Below are 14774 nucleotides of genomic sequence, written 5' to 3' on the forward strand. Positions count from 1 at the left end.
ATTTGTCTCTGGACAAGCAAATTCTAGAAGCCTGGAGAGAACTGCTTTGAAACCCTATGCCATGACCTTGACCTTTTTAGATACCCCACTTTGTCCATGGAAGCAGTGCTAAGGCCAGGTACATGTGTCAAGGTCCCCAGGCTGAATCACAGCCAGAGTTCCCTAGTCCTGGGTACTCCACCAAATATCAGGTCATCTCTTCTGGATTTTAAGAGGCAAAGATGGGCAGAAGCAGACTTACTAAATTTACTCTTAGGAATTTAACCTTCCTTGCTTGAAGGCTTTGCATTATTTCTGTTGTATATTAGAGCTAAAGGGCTTTCTCCAGGCCTGTAGTCTGGAAACCACAGTAGACAGGCCCTGGAATTGGTCTAGGCTGAACCAGTGAACAACTCAGACAATCTGGTCTCCTCATGCTAGCCTGGTAGCTAGCATGGGAAGGCAGTGGCTTCCTGTTCATGGCACTCCATGGCATCCAATTACACTCTTCCTTCTGTCTTGGCTCTAAACATCAATTATTCTACACATTCCACTTTATATCTACCATGAACTACTATCAGTCAGATAGTATATGCACAGTCCCTTCTAGAGGAGAAGAGAGGTGACCATGCGCAGGGGCCATGCAGCACTCAACATCACTTTGTGGCCCCCACCTAGATGCAGAGTTGCAAGTTCTATCTTGGATGCTGCTCTTGAAAATATTGGAATCAGATGTGGAGTTGAGTGACACTGCCATGTTATTAAGGCTGAGCTAAGAGGGGTTGTCAGTCCCATATATATTCCAAACAATATCAGGGAGAGAAGGGGCTCCCACATCAAACATACTTCTTTCCCCACTAGAAAATCTAAGGAACAAGGTTTTCCTAACTTTAAGACCAACACACTAGTTTCCCCCCCAACATTCCCATGCCTACTTTGTCATATGTGAGGCTACTGGACTCTGTCACTTTTATACACCCATTCCCAAAGTTGTATACAGTTACAGAGAGAGGGAAAGCAAGGGAAAGTTTGATAGAGTCAGACTGTGGAGTGGAGTCTTCACAAGATTCCCTCATCCTGAGAGGGCTCAAGGCATTCTATTGTTTGTTTCTGTGATGACTGAATGAGGAATCCTTCAGGCACAATGAGAGAATTTGAGATGTGGGTGGGTCCTCTGAATGTCCTGTCCCTTCCAGCAGCCACTCTGAGAAAGAGTAAACACCAACCCCCTTCATACCCCACTGGAGTACACACAAAAAATATCAATATATCTGATGAGAAAAGGAAAAAAAACAATTTATTAGGAAGCAATTGAAATCCCAGAAGGGAAGAAGACATTAGTCTTTAGAGAAGGGGTTCACATGATGACAGTTTTTCCTCCCTTTGAATTCATTTTTTTCTGAAAGTTTTTTCACCAGGAAACTCATGGTAAACAAGACCTGGTTGACCATGCACATCACCATTTTGAAAAAAACAAGTTGGGTAATGATGAAGGTGGCTCAACGTGCTCACCCCAATTGGCCTGAGTTGGAAGGGGGTGGCTGGAGGCTCAACATTCCTAGGCTTGCAGGTCCAATTATTGTCTTCTGTCCACTTGTTCTTGGGGCTGTGGTCCTTGGGTTTTGCTTGGGGACCATAGGCAATGTCTATAAACATTTGTCTTCTCTCTGGGTAGGAAGAACCCTTGGGTTGACAGGATTGCCTACCCAGTAGCATCTGGGGTTCTTCTTTATGCCCATATATCTCTGTTGGAATACTTCTACGTTGAAGTATCAGCTTGTCCATAAGGGTCTGTCCAACAACTCTCATGAGGGCCTGGGGTTCAAGCACCCTAATATCCTTGGATATTTGGCTTGTTGCTGATTTCTGGGTATGGGTGGTAGCTGACAGGAGGTTGAATTTATTCAGGGAATTTTCCTTCCCTTTTCCTTTTGGATGATTGTTAAAAGACTGCACAAAGTCCTTCATTTTGATATTACAATAGCTTATTGGAGGATTCTGTTCCTTCTCTGGAAAGCAAGAGAAGGACTTGGTTGAAGTAGTGTCTATGTCCTTGACTTTGTCAGAAGGGCTCAACCCACACTCTAGGGAACTTCCTTCCTCCTCTCTTGGTCTGGACCTCCGAAAGCTCTCTTGGCTTTTATTTATACAAATCATTTCAGTGTCATTCTTTCCAGGAACCTCAACATTTGTGACTTTGGATTCCTTCTGCTCCTGGCTGCTCCCTGCTATCATTACAGCATTACATAGAGCTTGGGATATTGACTTGTGAATCCTGCAAAAGCTCTTCGAGTTGGACAGGGACACCCCAGAATGTGAAATGTCTGTGGTGGAGAGCTCATTAGTGAGGCAATCTTGCTGGACTCCAGTGAACTGGTCTTGGTGTTGCTCCTCTGACTCACACTCCACTTTGACCTGAAAACCACTACCTATCTTTGTTTTCAGGTTTTGGTCTCCTGGATCTTGCAAAATAGATATTCTAGACCGGGAGGGGCTTTTCATGTTTCCCAGAGACCCTACATTCTTCAGATTCACATTGATGGTTTGGGAGTTTGCCATCACAGAGGCTTCCACTGTCACTTCCCATTCAGATGATTTCTTCTTCTCCAACTCTGTCTCCTTTGTCTTTGTAGCCGTTGATGATTGGGTCCCTACTTTAATTTCTAGCATTGTCGCACCAGAACATGGGTCTCCTGAGGCCACATCTTTACTCTGTTTCAGTGTCTCATAACTGGCCATATCCAGGCTTAGACTGGGCTCCAGGCTAGCTTTCCCAATACCTCTAAGAACTGTACTCTGTTGGTTCATGTCCAGATGGCTATAGGTATCAGAAGACATGTAGGCATCTGAAGTCATATGCCTGCCACCCAGTGGGGTTCCTCGCAGGGTCTTCTGAGCTTCTGAAGGTGAGAGTGCAGGAAGGGGGTTATGTAAAGTGGGAAATAAATTTTTTCTTATTACCCTCTTTCTCTGACCTTTCTGAGGAAGTTCTTCCAGGAGACTGCCAATTTTGGCAATGGAAATGGCCCTGTAGTCACTGGAGGCTGAGGAGGAAAAGGCAGGCTGTGGAAGGGGTGAGGTTTGAGCCTCACCTAAGGTGTAATTAATGGGATCAAAAGCCTGGAGGGATGGACTCCACCTGCGCCTCACCCGAGACCTCATAATATCTGTTTCTAGCTTCAGGTGAGTTCCAGGGTCAAGAAAGGAAAGCTGCTGAACAGTGTTTACATAGGATTGCTGGTACTTGGAGGAGGCTTGATAGATGGGTTTTGTGTGCATGTAGGACTTTGGAAAAGCATAGTTGGCAGCAAGCCAGGATCCACGTACACACACAGGGATCATGCCCTCCTTTATCTGCACTGACTTTCTGCCCAGATGGTCTTGCAGGACTTTTTCCAAAATTTTCTTGTCTAGGCCTGTAGATAAGTCACTTTCTGGAATACCCTTCCTGTTCCTCCTCAAGTAACTTTCTGAAACCTCCATATTGTCATTCTGAATCTTCCCCAAGGTGCTTCCTGAGCTCCAGGATATATCTACTGACTGCTTCTGTAGTTCTGGTTCTAGATCCTTGTTTGGGAAATCTAGTTTGAATGTTACAGAGCCCATTGTAGAGAGTCTTTCAGTGTGCTTAGTCTCCATCTTCTTCAAATCATGACCAGCAAGTGTTGACTGGCTGGGCTGCTCCATCTTCTGCAGATCATTATCAGTAAGTGCTGACTGGCTTGACTGTGAGGGGCCAGATTCATCATTTTTGTGGCATTGACTCTTCCCTGTATATTGATCCTGAGGATCTATCTGTTCCTGAGATGTGAGAAATGTACAGTGAGGGCCTAGCTGTGGTTGATCACTGATTATCTTTTCTTGAATATGCTGCTCGAGTCTGTTCTCTAGCTCCTGGCTGGCAGAATCCTCAGCAGCTATTGAGACAGAGTTGGAAATTTGGGAAGCCCATCTTCCCTGCAGAAGGTTGAGAGCTGGCTGGTAAAGGTCTTCCAGAGTCTTTTGGATCTCAGAGAATACGACCTTCCTTTGGTTCTGCAAGGGACATTCTGAATGTTGTTCTTCAGTTGGGAAGAAAGTCTGTTCCTTCTTTTCAGATTTAGAACAAGTTGTTGTGCCAGGCTTAATCTGGGATGAAGAATGTGGTAGGTTTGAAAAAGTGTATGAAGTGCTAAACAGGGTCTGACCCTGAGCCACAGATGGGGACAAGTTTTGTGCCAAAAGTTGGGATTGGGCCTCCTCCTGGGAAAAGAGCTCCTCCTGAGAAATCTGTGCAGTTTCTTCATCCTGATGTTGAACTGAGAGAGATTCTGAGACTATGTTGAATGCTACATGTTTACATTGTGCAGTAGAGGACCTCTTAGAGACCCAGGCAGTAGCCACCAGGGACTCACTGTGCAGAGAGGGCAGGCCCCAGAACAGCTGGCTGTATTTTTTCTCTAAAGTACTCCCCAAGTCCTTGTGGTAAGAGAAATCCTGAGAATCATGAAGCTGCTCTGGTTTGTCTTTTGTGTTCCCAAAGGTTTGTGCAGTGGTATCTCTCTTGCTACCCATTAACTCCAACATGTTTCCCAGAGAATACATGGTGTAATCTGGACTCATTTGTTTGAAAGAGGACCCATTTTTAATATTTTCCTTCCACACTTTTAGTTCTGCTCTTTTGGTGATTGGAATTTCTAGGAGTGTTTGTACATCAGAGTTGATGAAAGAGAGGCCTCCAGACTCTACTTGCCACCGTGTGGGGTCTACTGAGATTGTGGGGTCTGATGGATGGTGAAAAATATGTTCTTGCTTGGATTTTCCATATACCCAGGTAGAGAAAAATAAGAGCTTGGCAGTTGCCCACCACCAGGAGAGGAACAAAATTGAATCGCTTATGCAGTCTAGGCCTGAGATGGCGGTGATCAGGGATGCCCAGTATGAGTGACCTACAAGAGAGCTCTGTGGAACAATGTCCAGTGTGTTTCTATTCAAGTCAGACTTGTCTTCATGTTCTTCTGATAAGGATGAGGCCCAAGGCAGAGTGTGTTTGGTCAGAGGAGCTAGAGAACCTAATGGGGGTATGATGTTAGAAGGATCTTCTAAATGTTGATGAGGTAGCTCTTGAACTCCAGCAGGCTCTTGGATGAACACCTCACCTGCAACATCTTCATTTACCAGTAGAGGAGAACTGTCCTTGTCCCAGAGCTTACCTAGGAGACTACAGGAGACAAGAGGCACAAGTTAGAGCCAGGAGCAAGAAGGACCAAGAGGCTGGGCAGGGGTGAAAAGTTTTGGCCTATGGATCCTCCACTGCCCCTACACTGTCTTCATCAAACTCTTCCTATTCCTACCACCAGGGCATCAATCACATGCCACTACAACCTGGAGTACACATACTAAGTCAGTCTTGAGCTTCAGGATCACATTACAGATGCTGATGGGAAAACACTAGAGAACTGGAAAGCTCCTCACCTTTGCAGAAGTAAAATCAGATTCTGGATCTCCATCAGATTCATCCGGCGATTGCCTAAACCTGGAAATGGTAAATAAATTGTGGTAGAGAAAGGAGGATCCCAGATTTCACAGGATGTTAAGTGCAATGCCCCCTTGGGGTAGATCATGGGAGATGAGACTGGAGGCTAAGCCTCAGTGTCAAGTCCACCAGGAGAGGAACAAATTTGAATAGCTTATGCAGTCTAGGCCTGACATGGTGGTGATCAGGGATGCACTTGTACAGCATGAGAGTCATATAAAGACTCTGGGAGAAGCCACATTTTTATCATTTGCAGGTTGTTTTTACCTCCAATAACCTGCATGATCCTCACAACCACCTTATAGTGAGAATGCATTGGTTACCTCAAAGAGAAATTGGCTTTAACAGAATTAAACAGCTTGACCACAGGTGGACCTGAATGTCCCACCTCCATATCTAGGCACTACTGCTCAAGTGCTGTCCACACCACCCTACTGGACATCACCCACCCTTCATCCACCACACCTTCTAAGCACGGAATCTGAGAAGTGTCTTTGATATGATGAGTTCCTTACCAACATCTTCCCTCTCAGGTCTCTGCAACCAACTTCCTCTGGGACATGGCTCTGAACTCTTGGAGAAAGGGGACAACATACCATCTCTGGGATAAAAGGGCAGGGTGTTACCTTTCAGAGTTCCACTCTTCTTCCTGCACTTGTACAGCACCTTCTTCACCTTCACATGCTGACAGACAATATAGAAAAAGTGGCTGAGTCCCAGTTCTCCCTGTGTTCTCGTAGACTAGCTGTAGACATTTCATGTTTCTGAACAGCAGGACTTCTTCAGTTAGCTAGTGGAAACCCTTTTATTCAGAAAACATTTTTAAAGTGGCAAAATACTTCATTTTTTTTCCTTTGGAAAGCACAAAAGAGGATTTTCTGAATAAATTACACTATGAATGTTGTCATTCACTTATCTTCTGCTTAAGAATGGACTCATTTCCACAGGCTCTTCTCAGCTGCCAGGCAAAGTTCTGCTTCCTAAGACCAGAGGTGACCTGAGAGCCAGGGATGGAGGTCCTCATACCCACTTCATCTCAAAACAGAGGAAAGACATTTTCCAGAGATACTTACCAGCAGAAGCTGATGGAGCAATTCTCGGGACCTGTCCTTTCCAGAGGTACCAAGCACTCTTGGGAGTCCAGACCTCTCTATGTGGTCTAAGACTTCCAGATAGGAGAAATCCTAGTGCACACTATCTCCTGCTCTGCCCTGCTTACCCCAGAATCATTCTCTATTCTGTCCTGAAATTTCTCTTTTCTGAAGTGTGTCTACCTATTTTGGAAAAGTGAAAAGAAAAGCAGACAAAAGAGAACATTTTTTGTTGTTGTTGGGTGTGACCTGAGGATTTCTTACCTTCCAGAGTTTTTCTTTTTTCCTTGGTGGTGGGAAGGATGGATTACCCTGGAAGTGGGGAAATAAAAGGAGATAGATCCCCAGTCCACCCACAAAGGCAAGGATCATATCCATTGCCCAGGTTGTAAAGCGAGGGTTCACCCATGTGGTGTTAATGCTATTTAGAGGAAAGAGAGGATTCTCCATCATCTCAATTGCACTGTGTCACTTGGACAAATGAGTCCTGAAACACATCTTCAGCAATGGAAAGTAGGGCCCAGGCCTATGTCACAGAGCTGTGCCCTCTCATCACAAAGGAATCCTGTCATTTGGGGAAGGACAAGAAGAAAAGTGAGCACCACCCCTCTGCTCCACCCTTCAGCCAGCATGTCCTCTACTCTCCTGGCCTTCTAGTTCCTTCCTTCCAATTCCACTTGCTCACCCTGTCAGAGAAGATCTCAGTCAATTCAATACTCTTTTCTCCTGGAACATAGACATCCCCTCCTTCCTTGTAGGTTTCTGAGCTCCATCAATTTCATACTGTTTGAAAATTCTTATTATCTATGAAATTTTATTTCTCCAGATCACTTCTTTATTTTCAGGATCTCTTCTCTTTGAAATTTCAACTCTTCCATACAATATGTTCTTGCCTTGTTCAATTCAGCATAGAACTGAAATTTCTCTTATGCTTATTTAGTTATGCTAACTTTATTTTATTATTATTATTAGTTGTTCAAAACATTACATAGCTCTTGACATATCATATTTCATACATTTGATTCAAGTGGGTTGTGAACTCCCATTTTTACCCCGTATACAGATTGCAGAAACACATCCGTTATACATCCACATTTTAACATACTGCCATACTAGTGTCTGTTGTATTCTGCTGCCTTTCCTATCCTCTACTATCCCCTCTCCCCTCCCCTCCCCTCCCATCTTCTCTCTCTACCTCATCTACTGTAGTTCATTTCTCTCCCTTGTTTTTCCCCCTTTCCCCTCACTTCCCCTTATACGTAATTTTGTATAATGATGGGGGTCTCCTTCCATTTCCATGTAATTTTCCTTCTCTCTCCCTTTCCCTCCCACCTCTCGTCCCTGTTTAATGTTAATCTTCTTCTCATGCTCTTCCTCCCTGCTCTGTTCTTAGTTGCTCTCCTTATATAAAAGAAAAAAAATTGGCATATTTTTAGGGGTTGGCTAGCTTCACTTAGTATAATCTGCTCTAGTGCCATCCATTTCGCTGCAAATGCCATGATTTTGTCATTTTTTAGTGCTGAGTAATACTCCATTGTGTATAAATGCCACATTTTTTTTATACATTTATCTACTGAAGGGCATCTAGGTTGGTTCCACAGTCTAGCTATTGTGAATTGTACTGCTATGAACATCATTGTAGCAGTATCTCTATAATATGCTCTTTTAAGGTCTGTAGGGAATAGTCCAAGAAGGGGAATAGCTGGGTCAAATAGTGGTTCCATTTCCAGCTTTCCAAGGAATCTCTTTACTGCTTTCCAAATTGGCCACACCAATTTGCAGTCCCACCAGCAATGTACAAGTGCACCCTTTTCCCTACATCCTCACCAGCACTTGTTGTTGTTTGACTTCATAATGGCTGCCAATCTTACTGGAGTGAGATGGAATCTTAGGGTGGTTTTGATTTGCATTTCTCTGACTGCTAGAGATGGTGAGCTTTTTTTCATGTACTTGTTGATTGTTTGTATTTCCTCCTTTGAGAAGTGTCTGTTCAGGTCCTTGGCCCATTTATTGATTGGGTTATTTGTTTTATTATTATTTAATTTCTTGAGTTTTTGTATACTCTGGATATTAGGGCTCTGTCTGAAGTGTGAGGAGTAAAAATTTGTTCCCAGGATGTAGGCTCCCTATTTACCTCTCTTATTGTTTCTCCTGCTGTGAAAAAAAAACATTTTAGTTTGAGTAAGTCCCATTTGTTGATTCTTGTTTTTAACTCTTGTGCTATGGGTGTCCTATTAAGGAATTTGGAGCCCAACCCCACAGTATGTAGATTGGAGCCAACTTTTTCTTCTATCAGATTCAGAGTCTCTGTTTTGATATCAAGCCCCTTGATCCACTTTGAGTTAACTTTTGTGCATGGCAAGAGAAAGGGATTCAGATTCATTTTGTTGCATATGGATTTCCAATTTTCTCAGCACCATTTGTTGAAGATGCTATCCTTCCTCCATTGCATGCTTTTAGCCCCTTTGTCAAATACAAGATAGTTGTAATTTTGTGGATTGGTCTCTGTGTCCTCTATTCTGTACCATTGGTCCACCCGCCTGTTTTGGTACCAGTACCATGCTGTTTTTGTTACTATGGCTCTGTAGTATAGTTTGAAATCTGGTATTGCTATACTGCCTGATTCACTCTTTTTGCTTAGAATTGCTTTTGCTATTCTGGATCTTTTGTTTTTCCATATGAATTTCCTGATTGCTTTATCTATTTCTACAAGAAATGCCATTGGGATTTTGATTGGCATTGCATTAAAACTATAGAGAACTTTTGGTAATATCGCCATTTTGATGATGATAGTTCTGCCTATCCATGAACAGGGTTTATTTTTCCATCTTCTAAGATCTTCTTCTATTTCTCTCTTTAGGGTTCTGTAGTTTTCATTATATAAATCTTTCACCTCTTTTGTTAGGTTGATTCCCAAATATTTTATTTTTTTGAGGATATTGTGAATGGGGTAGTTGTCCTCATTTCCATTTCAGAAGATTTAAACTTTCAAATTTTATTTTACTATCTTCATCTAAAGGGTTTAGACAAAACAAACAAACAAAAAAAAACAATTGATACATTATTATTACAACCTTTCAAAACTAAGTATAAAAATTGAAATAAACCCTCAAGGGACATTTTTGTATGCTTCTAGTATTTTTGTTTGTAAAATCAGTGTAAGTTAAACTTGAAGAGAAATTTTGGGAACATGTCTACACACACATTGTGAGGATGGTCTTAGCCTAAACAACTCCATTTTAAAACTATGTTCAAATACAACTGAAGTCCCTACCAGACAAGCTTATAGAGCCTTCTTATATTGTTATCAAGCATGGTGTTCTAAAATAAGTCACTTTCCACAACCCTGATAAAACTCGAAGTGAAGTCACTGTCATTTTCCTTTGCCCTGATAAGAATCACAGGTGAGAGATCAGGGCAGAAACCACCAGACCAGATGTCCTGACCCAAGAATTAAAGACGTCATTAAGAAACCCAGTCATGTGTGATACGGATTGAAAGGGCAAGCAGAAACCCCCAAATTTAGTATAAATGATGTAGCAAATAAGAGACATTCAACCAACCCACACTGGTGCCCCGATGCTGGAGAGCCTGATGAGGAAATGTGGACTGACATCCCAACTCTTTTCATTATCTACCTAATCTTCTGTATCATCCTCACCATTCTCCAACTCTACAGCCACATCTTGACCCTGATGAGAACAGCTATTTCTCCTTATGACCATCTCCTCAACCACTCATCTGTTCCACCCATTATGAAGCCTCCACAGATTCCTGACCTGATCACTGGAGTATGAGTGAGTGTGAATCTGCTGGAATTAAAACCCAAGACTTGAGACTCTGGATCTGACACTTGAGCTTATCAAGCAGAGGGAATGTCTGCAATAAGTCTGTCATGATTAAGTATGATTGCAGTGCTTAGAATTGACTTGGAATTGATTATGTCTATTATAGTGCCCAGAATTAAAGATTGTTATTTTCTTGATTAAGAACCTATAGAAGGGCAAGTTTTGTGGCTCAGTAGTAGAGGGCTCATCTGGCTCACTGGGTGCAATCCTCAGCATCACATAAAAGTAAAATACAATGAAGGTATTGTGTCCAAGCACAACTAAAATTAAATACTGAAAGAAAAAATATCCTATAGAGTGAAATTGAATTGAATGATTTGAGTGAATAAAGCATTGAAAGTAGCATCAGTGCATGTACATTATTTATTTCTCCCCTCAACTGCATGTGGCACACCTTTGCCCATCACCACACACACACACCCCAATTTACCCATCTACCCCACACCCACTTTTACAAAGGGGAAGCATAGAAACAAGATGACTATGTTTTATATCAAATTCAGTAAGTTTCCAGCTTTCATTTCTATTGATTTTTTTCTATCCCTTCTCTTTCTGAGGAGTAACTTATATATAGAAGTAAAAGCTGTGGTATGCTCAGGGCTCAGGCTTTAGAAATAATCCCTCTGAGCATTGGTGCCATTAATAAACTGTTGATTCCATATCTCAGTGTCCTGACCCTCCCTTCTCACTAAAATTATGCCAAACTGTTAAAATTATTCCTATCAAAATGTTAGATGAAGGAATCAAAAGTAATTTATATGTACTTTCTGAGAACAACTTGAAGGAGCAGTACTGTTATAGTACCTGCAGGCAGCTTAAATTGAGAATCTACTTTAATTATCAATGTGCACCTTGAGATTTGTCCTTAGGTGAACTATTGTGATCCAAGAGTTCATTTCAGATCATGTGGGCAAGTTCTCAGTATTTAGGCTTATGTGCCATTTGTACTGCTGTTCATTTTAAATGGGAAATGGCAATTGAAGTGCATTTCCACTGGAAGTTTCACTTAGTTTTCAACTGAGCTTTAAAGAATTCAATTTCATTAAAGTACAATTTCCACATTTTTCCTATGTGCATATAGGTGCATGTGCTCGCTAAGTATAATATTATTTCTATTAAAAACCCCTGATAAAAGTGCCATACAATTGGATGTGTCTGTGTTTCCATAGAAATTTTAAGCTGAATTTTCAGAGGAGTTTCCCAGAAGAGGTTCCGACTCAAACACACAATTCGAATCTTTTCTACTAGTCTATGAGATGCAGCACTCATTAAGGTTGAATATCTGCTTCGTGAAAGCAACTTAAAAAAGCAAGTATGAAACAGTATGTACAGGTAGCTTCTGCATGCAGGATGAAAGTTAATTCATTTTATAGATCAATTGACTTCTATTACAATTGTACCTAATTGCTTAGCTTCATAAAATTTAAAACCAATACCGCATTTCCTGTAGGCTGTACAATGTAAAGGTTTTTTACAAATTAAATAACTAAAAATTTGACAAAATATTAAAATTCTATACAAAACAATGATAAAAATGTTGAGTCTCTCTCCCAAAAAAGTGTCAGTCTTTCCAGTATGTCATACAATATTAATAACAAACACCATTTTTAGAATGGGTTGCTAAATTATATTATTCTGTTAGCATAAAAAATTCTTTAAACTACAAAGTATATTTTTATATGCCCCAGTTAAGTCCACCCATTCCATCTGATTACAATATAGTCAACTATCTTTAATTGAATTCTCACTCTTATTAAAAAAATTTGCAGATTTGGTAAGGGATTCTAAGACTAATAGGCTATTGTAGTGCTGTTGTCCAAGTCAATGAGTGTTTGTTCACAAAGGAAATGTTCTGTTTTCTTTAGGCAGCATTGAAATTACTACCAGCTTTTCCCATGACCCGAAAAATCACCTGGAAGAGTTAACCATCTCTAAAATTGAAGGCTTAAAAAATAATGATATTCTGTGTTAAATTTCAACCCCTCTACCACAAAGTGAGATTTCAAAGGTATTTTTTTTAAAAATTTCCCTGTTGGTTTTGTTTTCTCCTTTGTATGACTTTTGAGAAGATGAAAAAAAATGTTTGTCTTTCCTCACTAGCATGCTTTTTCCATTTGGCAAATATTTATCTGCCTACATCCTGTACCTAGTAGAAAAGGCATGTTGGCTTCTCTTAAGTAAATTATTCTGTTAGCATAAAAAAGTCTTTAAACTAATATATTCCTTTGTTTTCAAAGGAATATTTCATGATTTCTATAGTTCTGGTTAGTTAACTTAACCTCTCTCTTTGGCTAGATGATTGCTAATGGAAATATCAGCACAATAAATATGGTGTACAAATAAAAACTAGTGTAAAAACAGAGCGATTAAAGCAACTATAACACACATGGATTTCAAATCAGGGTTTTGAATAAAAATATCCTCTTTAAATCTGCAACATAGGAGTAGATGAAGATCCCACTTGTGAGGGTTCCTACAGGCTTAGAGCCAAAGTTCTTAAAATGCTCACACCACAGGAATGTAGGTTGAGTGGTCAAAACCCCTCTAAGTGCCTGGCAGGATCCTGCACCTCCTTGCACAGAAAGCACATTAAAATTCCCCAAGTTTGCACTCTCATTCCCAATGCACTCCTCACAGTGTGTGTTTCTTACTGTCTTTGTCTTCCTTCTTACTCTGGGAATGAACCCTTGATGACCTTGTCACAAATGATCCAGAACTGGTCTCTTCTATTTCTTGTAGAGGATCCTCAGGCTCTGAGTCACATCAAGATCATACTGGTACCCACAAATGAAATCAAATTTTCACCTCTGAGAAAGGTAGAGTCAGGATATCAGGTACCACTTGGCGTGACAGCATGATGTGGTACTACTGCTTGGGCTGGGAGGTATTGATGGGCACTGTTGAATTCCATCCTTTCTAGTGTTCTGCACTTGGAGGCAGCTCTCAAATTTTTGTAAAACCCCCCTCCAGCAGCCCCAGGGCCTACTAGCTTTGGAAGGCCATCCTGCCCACTGGCAGTATTGCAGGAATGAGGCAGAGATGCCTGAAGGAAGACTGAGGTGTGCTGATATTTCACCCTCCAATACCCACTGTAACCTTGAGGGAAACAGGGCTTCCATATACTGGGGCTTGTCCTATCTGTCTCAGGAAAAACACAACTGGAGTTGTGCTCCTGATATGCCCACTCTATACCCTTGTGCTGGTGATGTTTATTGTGCTCAATAAAAATAACAATGACAAAATCTACCCTGTGCAGCCTGTGTTAAGTGAAGGCCTGTGCTAACACTTTATGCAGTATTTTATTGAGCACTGACCAAATCCTTGGAAGTAGAGCTAGAAGGATCCGGAACTCAGAGATGTGCGGCAGCATCTGAGGCCACAGGACCAGCCTTGAGGGCATGCAGTGCTCTTTGCTGTGGCTTGTATAGCTGACAGCTTAAAGGCAGCTCTCTCGGGAGCACTTTAAGCTGGGTGTTTGTAAGTCAAGTTTCAATTTTCATAATGAGGGACCACTGTTGCCTGGATCTTTCACTGCCACCAAAGCCATTGTGGTCCCTAGCCCTGTTCTGGTTTTAGGGTGGCTGATGCTGAGCCATCATAGAGGAATACTGTGCTCAGAAAGGACCCATATGGCCTAACAGCAATGTCTGGTGGGTTGATTCTCTCATCTTCTATGGGTTAAGTGCAAGGAAGACTCCAGCATCCACAATGGGCTGTGCCCCCACTGTCAGAAAGGACAATGTTTAAATCAGCTTTGCTTGCTCTGCAGCCTGTCAGAGAATCCCCTAGGTCTTGTCTTAACTTGGAAAGGCAGATACCATCAGAAGCCATGTCATAGAGATCTCACAGCTTGCTGGTCTTGTGCTTCAGGCTACTTTATTTGCTAACTCATCTTAATTCTCCTGACAACCCTGTGAAAATCAGTCTTATTTTACCTTTTCAGACTTGAGGAAGCTGAGGCTCCCTGTTTCAGACAGCTTTTTCACTCCTATAATGAAACATCTGACAAGAACAATTGTAGAGGGGGAAAAGTTTTCTGGGGGATCACAATTTCAGAGTTCCTTGCTCATGGCTCCAGTTGAGGCATAATATCATGGTGGAAAGATGTGGCAGAGGGAAACAACTGGGAACATGGCACCAGGTAACAGAGAAAGAGAGAGAGATGGTTCTCCTTAACTCGAACAAAATATAAACCTCAAAGATGCACCCCTAGTTACACACTTTCTCTAGCCATGCCCTCCTTGACTAGAGTTAATCCTTACCAGTGGGTTAATGCACTGATTAGACACAGGTCTCATAACCCAATGCTTTCACCTCCATACTTTCTTGTATTTTTTCACA

The 14774-nt window shown here is 41.7% G+C and overlaps 1 protein-coding gene across 1 annotated transcript in view; it reads right to left on the reverse strand.

Annotated features, from left to right (window-relative positions):
* Positions 1–14774, reverse strand: part of LOC144249966 (spermatogenesis-associated protein 31E1-like) — a 107231-nt gene that overhangs the window by 34195 nt on the left and 58262 nt on the right. Inside the window, exons 4-6 of the mRNA XM_077792205.1 lie at positions 6121–6178; positions 5434–5494; positions 1492–5179 (exon numbers count right to left, since the gene is read on the reverse strand). Of these exons, the coding sequence (XP_077648331.1) occupies positions 1492–5179; positions 5434–5494; positions 6121–6178 (3807 nt within the window). The remainder of the gene's footprint in view (positions 1–1491; positions 5180–5433; positions 5495–6120; positions 6179–14774) is intronic.

This window comes from Urocitellus parryii, chromosome 13 (assembly GCF_045843805.1).
Source record: "Urocitellus parryii isolate mUroPar1 chromosome 13, mUroPar1.hap1, whole genome shotgun sequence".
NCBI lineage: Eukaryota > Metazoa > Chordata > Mammalia > Rodentia > Sciuridae > Urocitellus > Urocitellus parryii.